Source organism: Anolis carolinensis, chromosome 6 (genome assembly GCF_035594765.1).
Source record: "Anolis carolinensis isolate JA03-04 chromosome 6, rAnoCar3.1.pri, whole genome shotgun sequence".
Taxonomy (NCBI): Eukaryota; Metazoa; Chordata; class Lepidosauria; order Squamata; family Dactyloidae; genus Anolis; species Anolis carolinensis.
Window position 1 is genome coordinate 14,579,578 of NC_085846.1, and position 21,113 is coordinate 14,600,690.

Here is a 21,113-nt window from a genome sequence, read left to right on the forward strand (position 1 = left end):
TATGTGTACAAATATGAACATGTGCACTACACTGCAATCTCTATTTTTTAGAATTCTGTAATCTGACTCACACTTCAAAAAATCAATTGATGAAAGCAAAGCATACACAAAGATGCATACACCAGGAATCTACAGAAAGAGCTACATTCTATTCCATTGCAGAAAAAAACATTTCTAAAAACTGCTCATGCTAGGGAAAGTCATACAAAAATAAGCATATTAAGGGAAATGTGCAAAAATGCATAAAGTTTTCTTACAGACTCAATTTTATAAATAGGTTTTCCATGGCCACTGTTATTTTTGCATCCACCTCCTATCGTCGTTATTTCATAATCCCATCACTTCTGTTTTCCCTTGCAGTTGGAGACAAGTAAAGTTGATAAGGCTTACTGCATTATTCATATTTGCGCTCACAATGCTTAACTGAAACCAGTGCCAGTATACAATTATTTTTTTATCCCATTGAAAAAAATTATTGTTATTAATTTAAACTATATATTACTATCACTATTAGGTTATATACAACTTTCTCCACAGTATTACTTTCACTTTGTTTTATGACAATTTAGATGTGTTGTTATATATTTATTGCTACATGCCTCAGTGCTACATTTAGTAGAATATGAATTGCGTTAACAAACAAATTGATAAGAAAAATTGGAAATAAACACTAATGAGCTGACTTTGCTTGTTAGTACATTTTGGCTAGGATTTGTTACTGTAACAGAAAGTTTCCTACCAAAACAGAAACTTTCTTTCACCAATAGTAAGTGTTGTTTAAAATGGCTGTTAAACAAGTTTACTAAACTTATAAAACTTTTCCATCTGAAAACAAAAACTATATAAATGGCTGGAGTTTATTTTTTTTGAAAATATTCAAGTTTAACTGGGTTTTATACAGTGAATATATTACAATGAAATGTCAGCAAAAGTTGTTCAATCAATTGATACCACAATATATTTCATATAGAGGAAAGTTAATATGGAACTAAAATGAAAAGCAGGGGTTAAGAAATGCTGAATAGCAATGGAAACTTAAGGTTGTAAACCAATGCAGACTTATAGGTCCCATTAATATTTTCACGTTGTGGATTCTTTAGATATGACACTACTAGTAAGACCATAATATAGACATAAATCCCATTATTAGTTCTAATTACAATATATTAAATAAATGGTAACTTGGTAAATCAATGCTTGTGTTAGTCCCATTAATACAGTGGACCTACACCCATTGAACGAATTTGTGAGCAGACATGTATAGGCAGTCCCTGAATTACAAACATCCAACTTACAAATGACGCATAGTTAATAATGGGGGTGAGACAAAAGGAAGTGAGAGAAATCTACCCCTCGGAAGAGAAATTCACTCCTGAAAGAGTGATCATAGGGAAAAGGTGTCTCCACTGAAGCTTTATCGCCAATCCTTGTTTCCACAAGCCATTTTTTTCAAAATCCAATTAACACAGGAACAGAAAGTTCTGTGAAATTATCTGAACAGAGGCACAGACATCAAAACAAACCCCAAGGGGTCTTAACCTTTCCCTATGATATCCAAAGCTGGTGTGTGTGTGTGTGTGTGTGTGTGTGTGTGTGTGTGTGTGTGTGTGTGTGTGTGAGAGAGAGAGAGAGAGAGAGAGAGAGAGAGAGAGAGAATGTGAGTGTGTATGGGTAGAGTTACACTTTAAAAATGTCCCTGTTCCAATTTATAAACAAGTTCAACTTAAGAACAAACCTACAGAACTGACCTTGTTCATAACTTAGGGGCTGCCTGTATATGTATACATATTGTATATGATTCCACTGCAAAAGTACCATCTTAGTTTAACCTAACTTTTTTTTCCTGAATCAACACATATAGCTTAATGGGGCTTCAATGTACAATATATGATTTTGTTTGAAAAATTGGTAGCATAATTTTAAATATAAGCCCTTCCAAGGTAGTATACAAGAGATAACATAATAAAACTAGATAAACAACAACAATAAAACATTAAGCCATTAATATTAATATAAAACATTAACATTAATATTAGACTAAAACCCAAGGGTAGAAACAACCCAATTGTTTTTACAAATCTCTATGCTATGTATAAACAAGACACAAATGTTAAAATGGCAGAGTGCTAATAATTCATATTTTCATTTAATGGATTCAGTAGATATGGTATGAACATGATCATAGCATGGACCTAAATCTAAGTTTTACAAATTAGAAATAGGGTATATCCATTGAATCAATGGAATTTATATAAAAGTTGATTTACCAAGTTGCCAATAGTTCAACAGAGAAAACCAACTTTTATGTAAATCCTACTGATTTAGTAGATTTACTCCTATTAGATTAACCATGGGATTCAACACCAAATATTTTGAAGCTTATGGCATTTCACATCACAACCAAAGATCAATGTCAAAACTGCACCACAAATCCAAATATTGAATCTGGATGTGTGAGTTGTGGTTGCTTAGTTTCCAACCAACCTTTGTTGCCTTCCCCTAAAGGCAGACATAGAGAATAAATTTTATTTTCCTTCTGTGAGAAATTGTCACTCACTGCTTGGGTTCTGCTATGCGTGCTGGTGTTACAAGAATAAGAGCAGGCCAAGCTGGGTTTGCTCTTCATCAGTTGGCAATACTTATTTATTTATTGAAGGTTTTTTTTTTTTTGCAGTTCCAGCCTGAAATGCTCCCAAATTGCACCCCCCCCCTTTCTTCCAGTCCCACTACATGGGTTCCCTTTCCCCCCAGCTGTCCAAAAAGTCTTGAAAGCGAAGTGACTGGTTTGAGTTAATCTCCCCTGTTGTTTTTATGAGGCTCTCCCGCCTCTCCTCCCCCCGGGGGCCCGTTAAGGATCAAAGGTTAATTAATGCAGAGCAGACCGTGACCATAGTTATTCTGACCCCACAGGGCCAGGTGGTCCCAGAGCCCCGATATACAAGATGCGATGAAAGGGTGACACAGCCCTGGAATCTGCAAGATTATGAGGCATGGCGGGTGGGAAGGCAAAGTGGAGAGGGAGCAAGAGAGAGGGGAAACCCTTTGGGGAATTGACCCCTCTGGGTCAGATGCGGCGGGCGGGGGGATGTGGGGGTGAGGGAGATGTGAAAGCCAGGTTCACATCTGAAATAACCCATAGAACGTGGGAATAACAAGTTACATGGTTGTTGTGTGTTTTCCGGGCTGTATGGCCATCTTCTAGAAGTATTCTTTCCTGACGTTTCGCCCACATCTATGGCAGGCATCCTCAGAGGTTTTGAGGTAAATGAGGATGCTTGCCATAGTTGTGAGTGAAATGTCAGGAGCCCGGAAAACACACAACCACCATGCGATTCCGGCCATGAAAGCCTTCGACAACACACAACAACACAGTTATCTAGCTGGATTATTTTTGTAATGGGGCAGCATCTACACTGACCATTTAATGTAGTTTGAAGCTAGCTTTAAATTGCTGCAACCAGACAACAAACTCCCACGAAAGCACATGGAATAATTCCTTAATGTGCATCAGTGTTCTGTGGTTTTGTAATCACCATCCAGGTTTCAAACTGGTTCCAGGATTTCCGTTTTCTTTAATACCGGTTTGAAGCGACATTAAATGGACAGTGCAAATGACTCTGTATAAGAAAAGCCAACTCAGCTCAAAAGTGATCACATCACTGGTATATTGGATAACTGTGTCTTGCTAATTTTATAGGCATTTTCATAGAACTTCAAAATTATTTTGCTAGTCCTTATTTTAAAAATGGTACCTTCTTCCCCTTAAAAAAGTAAAAAAAGTTACAAGAAAGCTATGAGTGCTTGTAATATAATCACTAGTGTGAATAATATCATCATGGGGCTACTTTTTAAACAAGTATAGTATAGGTTGAACATCCCTTATCCAGAATTCCAGAATCTGAAATATACACAGAATGGGACTGGACTAGATGGCCCTTGTGGTGTCTTCCCATTTCTATGATTCTATGACTCTGTAGCTCCAAATCTGGAGGGGGGGGGGAATCCAAAACATTTCTGATCTCAAGCATTTCATATAAGAGATGTTCAACCTGTAATGAATTAGTTTAAAAAAAGCTATTTTCTATGTTCTGGGGGAATTAAGGTGTTTGACAATTCCCAGAACCCCCTGCCTGGATTTGGGAAGTTGCAGTCCAAATAAAGAACTGTTCCTGAGTTCTGTAATCACGTCAGAATCAGATCAGTACAATCAGCACTTTTATAAATATTGCATATTTGAGAACAGCATGGAGGAGATGTCTTCCAAAAACTCAGCTAACTATTATTACAGTTAAATGAATTCATGTTATCAAAATTTGAATTGGGCGGGGGGGGGGGGGGGAGAGCAAATTTATTATAACTGAGAAATGTCCCAGGTTACTGATCCATCATAGCCTAAAATTCTTCTGGTCCCCATGGAGATTATTCTAGTTTCTCCACTCATACAGAGAGTTCTGCTTTAAAAGTGAAATTATTTCTTCCAGAACACCCACAAGGCCTGCTGAGCTTTCTGGCTTGCTTCTAAAATAAACAGAACCAAACAATAATTCCATTTCTTGTTCAGTTTTAGATTTACTGAAAAGATACAACTGGGCAAGTATTTCTTTGGAAAGACAGTGTCATTGCCGTAGACCTTGACATCTCCATTCTTTAGAAGGTCTGCTTATAAACAAAGTTGGTTTTTATATTCTCATGTTTTTATTCTGAAACATCTGGTCACCAATTCCCTTCAAGGCTATGAAAACATAGTACCTAAATATTTCACAGAGCATTTTCCACTGTATAACCCTCTTTCTTCATTTATCTTTTTATGACATTTCAGAGCTCATCTAAACAAACTCTCTCTCTCTGGATGACTAAATTGAGACGAACTTTGGCCATTTCATGGGAAGACATGACTCAATAAAGAAAATAATGCCTTGAAAGATGGAGGGCCATAGGAAAAGAGGAATACTATATTCCAGGCAGATAGATTCAGTCCTGAGGGCTCTTCCACGCAGCCATATAACCCATAATATCAAGGCAGAACATCCCACAATATCTGCTTTGAACTGGGCTATCTGAGTCTACACTGCCAGATATTCCAGTTTAAAGCAGATAATGTAGGATTTTATCCAGCTGTGTGGAAGGGGGCTGAGTCTATAAGACCTGAGCTTTTGAGGATCGATTGCTTTGCAAGTCTTTTGTCCATAAGGTAACCATAAGTCAAAGTTGACTTGAAAGCATCTGACAACAACAACAATGGTTAAATAGGTGTGTTATCCAACAATAAACCAATAAACCAACAATAAATGCTGTTTTGTTTAATTTTAATACCTTTTGTGGTTTATAGTTGGTTTTTAATCTTCTGAGTTGCTTTCTTATTGTAAAAGTGGCTTTGTTGTTGATTTTTCTTTTCCTGTTTTGATGAACTTTGGTGTAAAATGTTTTGGAGCAAATAGACATTGAGAGCAGTAACAGTTGGAGAACAGAAACACCGAGTTGCATCCCTTTGGACACAGAGGGGAGCAATGGATAGAAGAAAAATCTCATCATAACGGTAAGGGTTGAAGACACACGGCAATGTTTATATCCTAGTTATGAAAAATATAATTGAAGGTTTGCCGTATCCAACAGTGGTTTCTGTGCACATTCATTCCTGAAGGTGTTTTCTATAGACAAAAAATAATGTCTTACAGAATAGTTAACTGCTTGTTTATCTTTTATAATTCGTACCATCCTTGCTCCATCTCTCTTTCTGTATCTCTCTCACTATGTTAAAATCTTTTAATTACAGAAGACTTGTACACATCAATATACAGAAAATACATTGTTCCCAGTGGAAGACCTGAGAAATATTTGCATGTCGTTGAATGTTAAGCTCTAAATTGTCACTCTTTGACCATTGTGAATGAAGGAATAAACTCTGCCTCACAATATATATCTGCTGCTACTCTCTCCATTTCAAAGAATCATTACAGCCAATTTGGAACATTGGAAATTAGTCTAGTGATTCCAACTGATTGTAAGCAATGGAGGCTTTGTGATGTCATAGGTATGACATCACTTCCAGGCAGCTGAAGACCTCCTGCTGACAATCGCAACAGAAAGTGATGCCTTGGCAGGTATTTTGGATAATAGTCCAAATCATCACAATAGTCCAAGGCTGCCTGAAGTGCAGCAACGATGCCATGGCAATTAAGCAGGATTTTAGAAATCGCTTCCTGGCAAAGAAACTCCGTAAGGAGCCTGACCAGAAAAAAAAGTTGCAGCGTCTTCTGGACAATGTCGTTGATGGCCTATCACATACTCGCATAAATCCCAAAAAATACATGGCTGTGATTGGTAGGTCTGCATCACTTCCTAGAAGTCTGATCTTTTGGATAGATTTTAACTGATCTTGGGGTTTTAAGACCACACTTACTTTCCTCCTAAACAACAATGTATTTTTAAAGCTTTGGTGGTGTTATTATACAACATACCTTCATGGTGTGTATACACTAATATTAAATTGCATTCATTCTGTTGTTCTTTTGATTTACATTACAGGGGTCCAGTTTATATATGAAAGTCAAGTACTTATTTTAGATGCAACAGAAGCAGAAAATCCCCACAGGCACCTCGTTGGCAGTGACTGCAAAATATAAAAATTAAGGCTTCAATTCTATTGATTTGATGACAATTAACAACAAAATATAATTGGAAGTATGCCATGAGTCACATGGCATGAAGTGATACAGACTGGAAGAAAGTCTAATAATAGAATAAGTAGATTAATAAACCAATTAACTGGTTTATTAACTTACGTTGAGGCTTTGTTTTATAGAAACTATAGTGAAATAATAAAATAAGTACCTGTATACTTATGAAGTTCCTATGAATTGGGTTGCTGTGAGTTTTTCGGAACATGGCCATACAGCCCGAAAAACTCACAGCAACCCAGTGATTCCGGCCAACAACAATCCTATGAATTAATTGATTTTGCGACTTTGATTTATAGAAACAAAATTTCCATGTTCAAAGGAACAGAAATATCTTGTCTGTTAATTAGTGGGGATTGTCATGTACCTTAGGCTTTAGAAGAAAAGTTTTTTGCCGCCTTCTCCAATCTAACACCTTTTATATGTGTTGAACTATAGAGCCCTTATCATCCCAAACCTTTTGGCTGTTCAAATATGCTGGCCAGGGGTGATGGGAGCTTTTGGGCCCAAAATACCCAGAGGTCCTATTAAGCATGTTCAAAATGAACATACAGTTCATAATAAACAAGATATTTATGTGAATGTGAATTAGACTGGATATAAAGGCATTGTAATAAGTAGCTTTTTTAAAGTTTGCAAGAAGGGAGCTTCTTTCTATTTTCTAACAATATACCCTCCTCCATTTGATCAGATGAACTCACACTTGGAAGAATTGCAGCTCACTTCAAACGTTTTGTAAACCGAATAACGGAAAATGACTTTCAAGGTATGAAATATGCTAAAATGAATGACACCAAATGGCCATACAGAATACTGGAGATAATGGTTTCTCTTGAATGGTTGATGAAAATATATTGAATTCATAGGCAGGACAGTTATTAAGCAAAGGGTGAGCTATGTTTAGCTTTCCAAGGCATGTCCCTCCAGGATATGTCAGACTTTGCACATCCAGTTAAGTCAATCATAGAATTAGGTAGATGGCGGGTACCCTTTCTCTTGCAAGCAAGTGGATAGTGCCATCTGGTGGCACTTCTGAAATAGTATACCACTATGCCTGTGCATGTGTCTCCAAATAGTCATTTGTCCATTTATAACAATCCCATGAATTTCATAGGGTTTTCTCAGGCAAGGAATACTCAGCTTCCTCCTCTGAAGCGTTGCCAGCAGTACTTGGTATTCCTTGGCAGTCATTCATGCAAGTAATAATGAGCACTGACCCTGCTTAGCTTGCAAGATCAGACAAAATCTGTTACTTTTAGAATATACTAGATTTGCTCAGCCACGCATTGCTGTGGCTTATGGGAATCATTTGTTGGCCAGGTGGAATAGCAGTGAATAGCCTTGCAGCCTCCAATCAAAGAGCCGCTTTGAAACCTGGCTACTTCCTTTGTAGGGGAATCCTTGTTTGACCAGCTTGAATTGCACAGTTGCACTGAATAGTCTTGCAGCTTAAAAGCCTGGCCGCTTTCTACATAGGGCATTCTTGCTAGGCCAGGTTGAATGGGATGGAGTAGCCTCGTGGCTTCAGAGTTTGGGGGTTTTCTACCTTGCCAAATCCTTGGTTGGCCAGTCTATTAATAGTCTCACTGTTGCAGGTATGAATGCTTCAATTAGCCACCTTGATTAGCATTTAATGGCCTTGCAGCTTCAAAGCCTGTTTGCTTCATGCCTGGGAGAATCCTTTGTTGGGAAGTGTTAGCTGGCCGTGATTGTTTCCTTTCTGGAATTCCCAATTTCCCTGCTTTCCAAGTGTTGCTCTTTATTTACTGTCCTGGTTTTAGAGATTATATTATTATACCACAGTAATTATTTCATATTACAGTAGAGTCTCACTTATCCAACATTTGCTTATCCAATGTTATGGATTGTCCAATGCAGTCGGCCTTTTAGTAGTCAATGTTTTTGTAGTCAATGTTTTCAATACATTGTGATGTTTTGGTGCTAAATTCGTAAATACAATAATTACTACATAGCATCACTGCGCATTGAACTACTTTTTCTGTAAAATGTATTGTATAACATGATGTTTTGGTGCTTGATTTGTGAAATCATAACATAATTTGATGTTTAATAGACTTTTCCTTAATCCCTTTTTATTATCCAACATATTTGCTTATCCAACGTTCTGTCGGGGTGTTTATGTTGGATAAGTGAGACTCTACTGTATATTTATAATCTTATATTATCTGCTTAGAACTGGATTATATGAGGCCCCTTCTACACAGCTGTATAAAATGCACACTGAAGTGGATTATATGGCAGTGTGGACTCAAGATAATCCAGTTCAAAGCAGATAATATAAGATTATAAATGGGTAATATAGCTGTGTGGAAGGGCCTTGAGTCTACACTGCCATATAATCCGGTTCAAATCAAATCAGATAATCTGTATTTTATAGGCAGTGTGGAAGAGGCCTGTTTGAAGCGGCCCTGGGCGCCATCAAATGGCTGAGTGGGTTGCTAGGAGACAAAGTGGGCGGAGCTTAGCCTTCTAACTGGCAGCAATGGGAAAAAAACAATTATTCTTCTCCCTCTAATTAGGACTTTATTTTTCTTGTTTTTTTGATGTCTAAACACAGCGGGGATGACCATGTCTTTTGTGGCCAAGTGGATTTTGGGTGTGTAGTTTCGCTGTTTACTTTAAGTTAGAAATGGTCAGAATATATATATATATATATATATATATATATATATATATATATATATATATAGGCTAAATGTTCCTATCAAAATGGATGGGAATCTGTTTGGGAGGCATTTCACTTTTGTATGTGCTTGTTCATAATAAGGTCCATGTCTTTAAAAACATGTACATTTTTAAAGTCTGTGTTTTAAAATCCATATAAAACTTTACCTTCTTAAAAATACTAACAACATACAGATATTCTGACTCAAAATATTGAGTTTCATCCAATCAGTCCTCTACCCCCTACTTTAGTTAACTTTCTATTTCAATGAAGAAATCTCCACATTTTGCTCAGAATTTGATTTGTTTCTAAATGGTGCTAATAAAGGTGCTGTCCACAAATGTATGGACTTTAAAAAAAATGTATTCTTAAATAAAAAAAATAGGAAAGTGGGCAAATGGGATCTTATGCCATCTCTCTTTCCTTCCTTGCTTTTTATGCTGAAACAAGTGAATACCCTCCAACTACCTAATCTAGCAGGTAGAACTCAGCAGTGAGGAAAGGAGAGGAGAGGGTGAAACCATGTCCTTCCCAAAAGGCAAAAGCAAATTGCTGCAGCCTCTCCCATTTTGTGTGTTCTTCCTTACAAGTAATTTTGCTATCTTGAATACACAGAGTTTATGCTTGGCCACATGGATTCTTGTTTTAATCTATTAAATATTGTAGGGTATAGCTATCCCTTGTATTTTCTGTTCTGCCTTGTATGAATTTCTAAACATGAGTGCTCTGTTATGATCTGTGAATCTGATTGGGTGCACACATCTGGACCATGGCAAGCAGGTTTCCCTACTTTTTCATCTTCGTGGTAGCCACTCCATGTTCACACATTCCAGCAAGCTTTATGCTAGAGCCTGGGACCTTGCTTAATATGATGGGCTTATATATCCAGCAGACTCAAGTGCTGTCTCCCCTATTGATGTGTGTGTGTGGGGGGGGGGGGGGTGCACATCCCTTTACCATCTCAGTCCTGCTTCCATCAAAACCTACTCAATTTAGCAGCCCCCAGTATCAAGACCTAGATGTCTGGATTTCAGCCTTCCCCACCTCAATTTAAGAAAAGCTTCAAGGCTATTGTCTTCCTTGAAACAGACTCCAAATTTCCACAATTGTCCGACAGGCAATTGGAAGTGATATGTTCTCCCCAAATGGCAACAATGTGGAACTGGCAATGGGTCTGTGCAGCCATCTGGACCCTGAAGTATGCCATTGCCCACCTCTGCTGTAAGATGTCCCATTTTGCAGGAATGGGAGGAGCCTGAGGGAGGGGGTGAAGAAGTGTGGGGTTGGAAAAGGCATGGGGCAACTGGCTGTTAGGGATTGAGGGAGTTGAAGTCCAAAACATCTGGAGGACCAAAGTTTGCCCATGCCTGAGTTAGAAGGTGAAAAGGCCTCTGGAAATTCCGGACACTGAGGTTGGAGTGAGGCACTCTTTTGGAGCTTATTCTTGGGGCCCTTCCAGACAGGGCCTATATCCCAGAAATTGATACCAGGTTTTCTGTTTATCCCAGATTATCTGGCAGAAAACCTGGGTTCAGATCCTGGGATATAGGGCCTGTCTGGAAGGGCCCTTGGTACCATGGTCCCTTTATTGGCCTTCTTCCTGGGCATGAACATTGCAGCTGACCCTTAAAGCAGCAATTTTAAGGGGTAGGAGGACTATTAAGGACATTTTCCACCAGTCTAGTTGCATGCAACTTAATGTGGATTCAACTGGTTGAACTGAAAATTGTGTAGGAAGGAATTTGGTTTAGAGAATCAGAATAGTGGATAGTGACATTCTGCTCTGTACATTTGTTTGGAATTTGAGAATAAGGCCATTTTGTACCGGGATTCACAAAGATCAAATTCTCAGGTGTTCTAATGTGATGTATTTGAAGATACTCTTTTAGAATAGCAGAAGAAATTTTAAATCTTGCGCTTCATCTTCGATGTCCCTCGGCCCTGACTCTTGCTTGCCCTTTGCAGATGGGCAGCTTTTTAATGAGGTGACATGGGGCCTTCAGAAACTGGTAGCTACTTTTGAGGAGATAATGCCACAATTTACAAAATGTAAGTTGCATTTAATTACTTTTTTAAAAAGAAAAGTTTCTGGGCTTCAAGGAAACCCTTCCCAATCCTATTAAATGTGAAAAGGTAGACCATGGAGAAGAGAAGATGCTTGTGATATACTCAGAGACACTCATTGTCATTCTTATTGCATATATTCTGAAAACCTTTTCTTTGAAGCAGAGATGCAATGACTAAATTGTAATGCTGACAGTTAATAGCTTTAATTTCAACAAGCCTATGCTTTAGAACATGTGTGTCAAACTCAAGGCCTACAGACCGAATCTAGCCCACCATGTCATTTTATATGGCCCTCCAGATGCTGGAGTACAACTCCTGTATTCCTCATCATTAGATATCATGACTAGAACTGATGGGAGTTGTGATGCAGTAATATCTGGAAGGCTGCAGTTTCTTTGGTTTAGTCAGGATAGTGGGGTTTGAATTTAGATACTAGGCTAGTGGATATGATGTCTGACTTTAAAATGTCCTTTAACCTTTTCCTCAACCCCAGAGCCACAAATGTGGTTAGGTTGCAATTCCCATTATCCCTAGTCTGCATGGCAGATAATCAAAAGCGATGTGAGTTGTTGTTCAATAACATTTGTTGGCTCAACTGGGTGAAAAAGCAACGACCACTATATTAAAAAATTATAGTTGGCCCTGTATCCACAGATTTGCCATCCATAGGTTCAATGGCCCTTTGAAAACAACCATAGGCTGATGTGACCCTTGATGAAAATCAGTTTAACACACTTGCCTTAGAATGTCTCCTAGTGATCTGTTGGTGTGGCTGGACCCTCTGTATCACAGTGCCTATAGGACATAGCAGTGTTATTGGGCGAAACCTCATGATATTATAGGGTGTTTGTTCTTTAAACTCATAAAGCTGACTTCAACCTGGATGCATGACTAGGAAACTGGAGACAAAGGGTCCTTCCACACAGCCCTATATTCCAGAATATCAACCCAGAAATTCCCATAATATCTGCTTTGAACTGGGTTATCTGTGTTCACACTGCCATATATCTCTGTGTGGAAGGGGCCAAAGATGTCTCAGGAAAATGGAAATAAAGAGCCTAGTGGGGATGCAGGTGTTTTGTGTTGAGTTTTAAATCAATTTGTCAACTGAGGAAGGAGCTTTCTTGGAATAAAAATTCCCACCTTGAATATAAGTGGTCAGAAGAAGTCCCAAATTATATAAGAACAAAAATTGACAAAATATATCCAAACTCCTTTTGCAGAGTAACTAAAAGTTGGAAGAGGAATATGAGGTGCTGGCCTGTATTGTACCTTAAATTGATACCTTCTGCCCTGTTGTGGGTATTGGGCATCATACTGAATATAACTAGGTTCAGTTTTTGGGGAGCATGAGCTGAAGGGTTCCCATCTGCTTGTGGAATTCCCACAGACATCCAGTTTGATCGCTATGGCATCTTCCACACAGCTGTATAAAATCCATATTGAACTGGATTCTATGGCAGTGTTGACTCGGATAACCCAGTTCAAAGCAGATATTGTGGATTATCTGCTTTGATATTATGGGTTATATGGGCCCTTTGAGAACAGAATGGTGGACTACGTCTGGTTTGATCCAGCTGAACTCTTCTTATATTTTTATGGTCTTACAAGAAATTAAGATCTTATTTTGTGCCGCAATCCAGTCTGGTGGCATATTCTATACAGGTATTTATTTTAAAACTAACAACGCTTTCAAAAAGAGGGGCTGTAAAAGGATAAGTGTAAATGTACCTAACTACTTCTGGGAGATTTTGCCAATAATTGTACCTAATTATTCCACGAGTATTGAAGGAACTAGCGGAAGTTATTTCGGAACCACTAGCAATAATCTTTGAGAGTTCTTGGAGAACAGGAGAAGTCCCAGCAGAGTGGAGGAAAGCAAATGTGGTCCCTATCTTCAAGAAGGGAAAAAAGAACGATGCAACAATTACCGTCCGGTCAGCCTCACGTCGATTTCAGGCAAGATTCTGGAAAATATTGTTAAGGAAGTGGTCTGCAAACACTTGGAAACGAATGCAGTCATCGCTAATAGTCAACACGGATTTATCAAAAACAAATCATCCACGTTGTGGATGTAGCGTATCTGGATTTCAGTAAGGCCTTTGACAAAGTCCCCCACAACCGTCTGGCAAACATGCTAGTCAAATGTGGGCTAGGCAAAACTACAGTTAGGTGGATCTATAATTGGCTAAGTGAATGAACCCAAAGGGTGCTCATCAATGCTTCCTCTTCATCCTGGAAAGAAGTGACGAGTGGAGTGCCATAAGCAGGGTTCTGTCCTGGGCCCGGTTCTGTTCAACATCTTTATTAATGACTTAGATGAAGGACTAGAAGGTACAATCATCAAGTTTGCAGATGACACCAAACTGGGAGGGATAGCTAATACTCCAGAAGACAGGAGCAGAATCCAAAACGATCTTAACAGGTTAGGGCCGAAACTAACAAAATGAAGTTCAACTGGGATGAATGCAAGATACTCCACTTCGGCATTAAAAATGAAATGCAAAGATACAGTATGGGGGATGGCTGGCTCGACAACAGTATGTGTGAAAAAGATCTTGGAGTCCTTGTGGACAACAAGTTACACACTAGCCTACAATGTGATGCGACAGCTAAAAAAGCCAATGGGATTTTGGCCTGGATAAATAGGGGTATAGCGTCTAGATCCAGGGAAGTCATGCTACCCCTCTATTCTGCCTTGGTCAAACCACACCTGGAATACTGTGTCTAATTCTGGGCACTGCAATTGAAGAGGGATGTTGACAAGCTGAAATGTGTCCAGAGGATGGCTGCTAAAATGATCAAGGGTCTGAAGCGCTATGAGGAGCGGCTTAAAGAGCTGGGCATGTTTAGCCTGCAGAAGAGAAGGCTGAGAGGAGACATGATAGCCATGTATAAATATGTGAGGAGAAGTCATTGGGAGGAGGGAGCAAGATTGTTTTCTGCTGCCCTGGAGACTAGGATGCGGAACAATGGCTTCAAACTACAGGAAAGGAGAGTCCACCTTAACATCAGGAAGAACTTCCTAACTACCAGGTCAAGGATTATATTATGAATAAGTCTAGAGATCAGGCCATAAGAAATAGGATACAAATGTTATATAGTATGTAAATCTAGAAGGATTGTCTCAAACAGGATTAATATGTAAAAGAAAATAATCCTCATGGTGGTGGTGGGAATTGTAAATGTTGTGTATGCGTATGTCTTAAAATAATATTTTTAAAAAAGAAAAAAAAGGAAGAACTTCCTAACTGTGAGAGCTGTTCGGCAGTGGAACTCTCTGCCCCAGACTGTGGTGGAGGCTCCTTCTTTGGAGGCTTTTAAGCAGAGGCTGGATGGCCATCTGTCGGGGGTGCTTTGAATACGATTTCCTGCTTCTTGGCAGGGGGTTGGACTAGATGGCCCATGAGATCCCTTCCAATTCTATTATTCTATTATTCTAATCCACTTTAAATCTGATTTCTGCCTCCTGCAGAATTCTGGATGTCATTTTCCTGCTTCTTAGCAGGGGATTGGACTGGATGGCTCATGAGGTCTCTTCCAACTCTGTGATTCTATGATTCTATGTAACTTTTCAAAATTCTGCTCTCTTGAGGGCTTAATAATGAACCCCCAGGTTGAAATCACAAAGCCAGTTTCAACAAAATTGTTCTATTTTTTAACCTGTATTGTTTATACAAAGGTTTGCATTACACAGTGCAGGCCTGTTTGTATGCTGTGATCATAATCAGTCACATTTCTCCCTGTTGTTCCCTACTCCCATTGAATGGATGCCAAACAGATCAAATGTAGCTATAGAGGCCAGTTCAAATATTTCTAATCAGGCAATCATAGCCTGGTAATTTGTACTGAAGGCATGAAATCCCATGAATTCAAATGTCAAATGTTTCCCCTTTCTTTTCACAGTGATATGCAGCAATGAGTGTGGTGAGTATTAATTTGGCTGAAAAGAATATCCTACCTGGTCAGGACTGGAGATACCTGCACTCTTCTACTTGGCACAGCTAACTGATTTTTGTCAGACTCTGACCATAAAGTTGAGGGAAAGAAAGTAGCATTTAGATGTATCCAGGAACGCAAGCGCAAACATACGGTAGTAGGGATGTTAAAAATATGTCAGTTTCAATTTGTTCTATATTTCAGATTCCAAATAACAATTCTGTCCTCACTCAATTCTTCATTGGATTGTGAGCTTCCCTCTGCCAGCTTCCTACAGAGAAACCCGTACATATTTTAGTTTCCACAAATTATTCATCTTTCCCATCGATTAAAATGTGTTTGTGCAAATTTTCTCCCATGTTTGCACATTTTAGTCATACATATTTTTCAATTGAACTTTCCACATGCACATAGGTTTTGTGTGCATGGCATTCCCTCCTTGAACTGAAATGCACTTCAAGCCTCAGATACATACAGACTTCAAGAGTAAAAAGTGCTTTGTTCTGTTGTTAGTCCTCGAAGTTACAGAATGGATATTTGTCATATAAAAATGAGAGCCCAGCGATTATATTTTTCCATCCGTATATTCTGCCCAATTTTACAAACCTGTTTCTTTCTCCCTATACTTCAGGCTAATAAAAAGTGTTGATAAATTCAGGGCTCATGTGCGGTGAGGCATTTTGGGAGCTGTTGTCCAATTAAAACGTAAATCCTCCAAATTCTGCTTTTGTGGCCATCTAATAGGGAAGACTATTTTCTCTTGCCTTATTCCATCTGCCTGTGCTCTTCCCCTTTGCACCCAGACATCTAGTATTCTTCCAAACTGAGCCTCACCACCCCAATTTCTAGTTCTCCTCTGATGAGACTCTTTCCCTACAGGTAAATTGATATATTCCTTTATCAACTGCTACTCCTGTCAAACAAATACCTACACCTGCATCAAGGGCATCTATTGTGGAGGTGAGACATGGATATCAGCAGCAAAATGGGCAAACTGTTCTGGGCTGGTATAACAGGAAATGGGGCCGGGAAGAATCTGTGATATAAAGAATGAGACCTTAAATCCAGGACCCTCAAATTGGCTGGGTGGGGACAGAAAAGAGTGAGTCCTGGATCCCATTTAAGATTTGATTTGATCTGATTTAAGATTTGACAGATCAGATTTAAGATAGCAGCTGATGAGGCCTGGCAGTGGAATAGCTCTTGATGGATTTTACAGAGAGGAGGATACAAGTCGATATGGATGAAGATCTGATTCTGGACTGTGCTCTGAGGTGGCACAAAGTGTACCACGGTGTGAAGCAATATAGGTTCTTCCGGGTAAGCAGTGTTCCTGCTAACAATCAGACTTCTTCCTCACAAGCCCATCAGCTTTCCCTAAAGCTTCTGTCATTGCTTCAATATGTTAATCAAGAGCCCCTTCCAAGAATGGATATATTTATAATTGGTTACAGGAACATCCAGGAGTAAGCATATTATACTCATACTAAAGTAACTCTACTGGTTGCTAATCAGTTTCCAGGCAAAGTACAAAGTGTTGGTTTTAACCTTTAAAGTCCTACATGGTTTGGCTTTAAGTTACCTACAGGATTGCTTTCTCCCATATAATCCACCCTGAACACTGAGGTCCTCTGGGGGGCAGCTACTTCAACCAGCCAGAGCCCAACTGACAACCATCACCTAGAGGACCTTTTCCTCAGCCGCCCCACAACTGTGGGATGACCTGCTGGAAAAGCTCCCACAGCTAAATGAGCTGTTGGAATTTAGAACACATCTGAAGACCTATCTCTTCTGGCAGGCCTACCCAGTCAGTTTTAATCATGAATTTTACACTCACATTTTGTGTTTTAATCTTTGTTCTGTTATTTTTAATATGTATTTTGTAGAAATAAGTTTTAATACAGTATGTGTATTAGAATGGTATGTATCATCTTTCCTCAGATGGCCCAGAGTCAGCAAGGGAACTCATATCTGCATTGAGATTTGAAACCAAATTGTCTTGGGAATTTGCTCAAAAGATGAGCTATTGGGTGCTTTCATTAGACAGCATGAAGTGGTGGCTTCGGGCACAGATTTGAAATGACAGCAAAATCTTATTTAATTTCTATTGATGCACTGCTAGGAGTGGAATTTTACTACTAGGGGAGTGCTTATGGGAAATTTCTATCAGGGTGAAGCTACAAGGACAAAATATCTTCTTCATATAATTTCTTCACCTGGAAATTATACACTTTGAAACTATTGTCAAGCAACCCCCCTCTGAACAAATCTTGGCAAGAATACCCAGTGATAGGTCTACTTTGGGGCCACTGTAAGTTGGAAATCATCTCAAAGCACACAGCAATATTATGATGGGCAAACAGTAAAGGAAGGTAAAGGTCTACATCAGGCATGGGCAAACCTCAGTCCTCCAGATGTTTTGGACTTCAACTCCAACAATTCCTAACAGCCAACCAGCTATTAGGAATTGTGGGAGTTGAAGTCCAAAACACCTGGAGGGCCAAAGTTTGCCCATGCCTGGTCTACATAATGCCCTTGAGATCCTGTCAGTGGAAAAATGTACATATGGAACAGTTTCTCCCTAGACAGCACTGTTCCATTTCAGCCTTGACCTTTCCTCAGGTGGTGAATGGCAAACAGCAGCTGATGGCAAGTGGCACAGATTCCTTTCTGGTGAAGAAAGAAGTGAATCACAATGACACAGGCAGATACCGGTGTGAAATGCTGGATCCAAACGGAGAGCCTGCCAGCCGACTTGATTTCCAAGTAACAGGTGAGTGCTGCAGCTCTGGACTGAGGAACACTTCAGAATGCTTTACTCTCATGTGTTTCTCCCAACACTCACATGTGCAAAGAAGCATCTCCCAAGATGACAGCCAGCTGCTACAACATCCACATGAACCACCTAAAGGGCTCGGGCTGTGGCGCAGGCTGGAGAGCAGCTGCAATGAATAACTGCAATGAATCACTCTGACCAGGAGTCATGAGTTCGAGGCCCGCTCGGAGCCTATGTTTGTCTTGTCTTTGTTCTATGTTAAAAGGCATTGAATGTTTGCCTATATGTGTAATGTGATCCGCCTTGAGTCCCCTTTGGGGTGAGAAGGGTGGAATATAAATGCTGTAAATAAATAAATAAATCAGGGATGGGGAATGTCCAGATCATGAATGTTGCAGATCTAAAGACAAAGAAAGCTTTTTCTTCAAAACTGTTCTAGGGTCTTGTTCCGCCAACCTGATAGTACATAATAATAATAATAATAATAATAATAATAATAATAATAATAATAATAATAATAATAAGGGATATTTGTAAAGTAGTTTTGATTAATCAGTTAAGATCACAGATGAAAAATAAAATTGTTCTCTTCCATTGTAGGAATAGACTCAATTCCTCTTTCTTAGTTGGAGTTTGGAAGTTACGTTTTTAAATAACAAATGACCCAGTATCTATGTGATGTCGAAGGCTTTCATGGCCGAAATCACTGGGTTGTTGTGAGTTTTTCAGGCTGTATGGCCATGTTCCAGAAGCATTCTGGATGTGGGCGAAATGTCAGGAGAGCATGCTTCTAACATGGCCATACAGCCTGGGAAACTCAAAACCCAGTGACCCAGTATCTTCTAGCAACTGTGGGGATAGTGCATGTGTGTGTGTGGATTAACCCCAGAAACAGCTTTCCAAAGGTTTGTTCCTACTTGCACATCTTACTTAGGCGATCCCTCGTAGTTTGAGTATGATGGTCCTCCGTTCCTGTTGTCTTGAGGATTTGTTCTTAGATGGCTGAAGAGACCTATTCTTGATCTGCATGTTCTACCACAGTGAGGACATCGGTTTCCAGGTGGAAGGCGGTCCCAGTCAGGGTTGGCTTGACGGGCCTTCCTCTTGGCACGTTTCTCCCTTAAGCCCCCCATTCGTGCTGCTGGTCACAGCTGACCTCCAATTAGAGCGCTCAAGGGCCAGGGCTTCCCAGTTCTCAGTGTCTATGCTAGTTTTAAGGTTGGCTTTAAGCCCATCTTTAAATCTCTTTTCCTGTCCACCAACATTACGTTTCCTGTTCTTGGGTTCGGAGTAGAGTAGCTGCTTTGGGAGATGGTGATCGGGCATTCGGACTACGTGGCCAGTCCAGCGGAGTTGATGGCGTAGGAGCATCGCTTCAATGCTGGTGGTCTTTGCTTCCTCAAGCACGCGGACATTCGTCCGCCTGTCTTCCCAAGAGATTTGCAGGATTTTTCTGAGGCAACGCTGATGGAAACGCACATCATATTCTATCTCTTTGTTCTTCCTGCCTTCAGTACTGACTCCAGTTGGGAAGACCACCTGGTTCACGCGGCCACATCTAACTCCTATGGAAGGCCCCTTTGCCTTAGGGGTCTCCTCCAGAGAACCACCGCCCCAAGAAGACTGGACAGCTTGGATCGTGATTGCGGTCACAGGAGGGCTGCTTTCCCTGGTTGTTGTTGCCTTGTGAGTCTCACCATTATCTCACACTTGTAGCCCCACCCTTCTTTTCTATGAAATATTAATTTGATATCAATATAGCTTCCAAAACCATCCCTCCGCAAAACAGTGTGGTCTAAATGAATTAGTAATTTCCCTTTTTCCATTTTATATTCCTCTTCATCCCCATTCAGAATATTGCAGAGGTAAGAACATGATGCTTCCTTGAGAGAAAAGCAAGAGAAAAAGAAAGTAAATAAATAAATAAATAAATAAATAAATAAGGACTTCATCATACTAGAGCTTGGATCCACTTTAAATCCACTTTAGAGAGGGGCATTTAAACAGCTCAGCCAGACAGGTCCTGGGCCTCACCAAACTACAAACCCCAGAATTCTGCAGGAGGCAGAAACCGGATTTAAAGTGGAACCATACTCTGGTGTGATGAGAATGAAGAAGTGGCTTTGAGAGTTGATGGAATGTGATTTGGAAAAGTTCTATTTGAGATAAAAGAAGATTAAGCGTCTACACACCATCTGCGCCTTCTTTGCCCAGAATGTCCCCCATCTCAAAAAATGAAAACAGGCGCCAGATTATGGAAGATTGGAATAATGTTGGGAAGAACAAGCAAGCAGAGGCACCTGCGGCAAATGTAGGGAGCCACAGGAAGCTTAGAATCACAGTCTTTAGCAGGCTCAACCATGAAGTTAGTTATATTAACCTTGCCATTGGTTTGTGTGAACAAAGTTGTTCATACAAAGCAACAGTAACTCTCAGAAGTCTGGGCATCATTAGTAGACCAGGCAAAGAAGAGTGTTCTCTGAAGCTAAAATACTTGCAATCTGCTGCTTTAGATTACACCTTTTCCTCTGCTTCACCCCCCCCCCCCCCAAACAGTGTGTGTTATTATCGTCATAAGAACAAGAAAGATGAGAAGGAGCAGGAGGAGGAGGAGGAGAAAGAAAATGAAGAAAAGGGAGAGAATGAAGAAAAAGGAGAGAATGAAGAAGAGGGAGAGATTGAAGAAAGTGAGAGTGAGTCTTGAGTAGGTGGAAATGAGAAGCTTGTTCTATCTTCAAGGTTCATTTATGGCAGATCTTCCTTACATTGTACTTGCCCTTTGAATTCATTTATTTATTAATATATTTAAAGACTGGTATATTTTACTAAATAAAGACTTTAAGAATTATGTTTGACTTCTCAGGTGGCTTTAGGCTTATTGGATATTTTTCTCCATACAAGGCCTCAGATACTGTTTGAATCTACCTAAGTTAGTTTCACAAGGAAGTAAACAAACAAAACAACACAA

General features: G+C 39.7%; 1 protein-coding gene across 2 annotated transcripts; it reads left to right on the plus strand.

The window, feature by feature from the left end:
* The first annotated feature begins 5,610 nt into the window (after positions 1–5,610).
* On the plus strand, positions 5,611–21,027 carry izumo1 (izumo sperm-oocyte fusion 1). 2 transcript variants are annotated; one of them, XM_062958139.1, is made up of 9 exons: positions 5,611–6,321; positions 7,369–7,443; positions 11,329–11,412; positions 15,337–15,357; positions 16,249–16,329; positions 16,589–16,689; positions 17,992–18,142; positions 19,660–19,831; positions 20,702–21,027. In XM_062958139.1, the coding sequence occupies exons 1-9, from the start codon at positions 6,090–6,092 to the stop codon at positions 20,847–20,849; spliced, it is 1,065 nt and encodes a 354-aa protein (XP_062814209.1). In that variant the 5' UTR covers positions 5,611–6,089; the 3' UTR covers positions 20,850–21,027. The 2 variants fall into 2 exon arrangements, with proteins under 2 accessions (XP_062814209.1, XP_062814210.1); XM_062958140.1 differs by lacking the exon at positions 11,329–11,412.
* Positions 21,028–21,113: the final 86 nt, after the last annotated feature.

Coding starts and splice junctions, on each gene's coding strand:
- izumo1 (XM_062958139.1), top strand. CDS start 6,090: ATGCCTTGGCAGGTATTTTGGATAATAGTCCAAATCATCACAATAGTC. Junction 6,322..7,368: donor AAAATACATGGCTGTGATTG/GTAGGTCTGCAT, acceptor CCATTTGATCAG/ATGAACTCACACTTGGAAGA. Junction 18,143..19,659: donor ACTTGATTTCCAAGTAACAG/GTGAGTGCTGCA, acceptor TCCTGCCTTCAG/TACTGACTCCAGTTGGGAAG.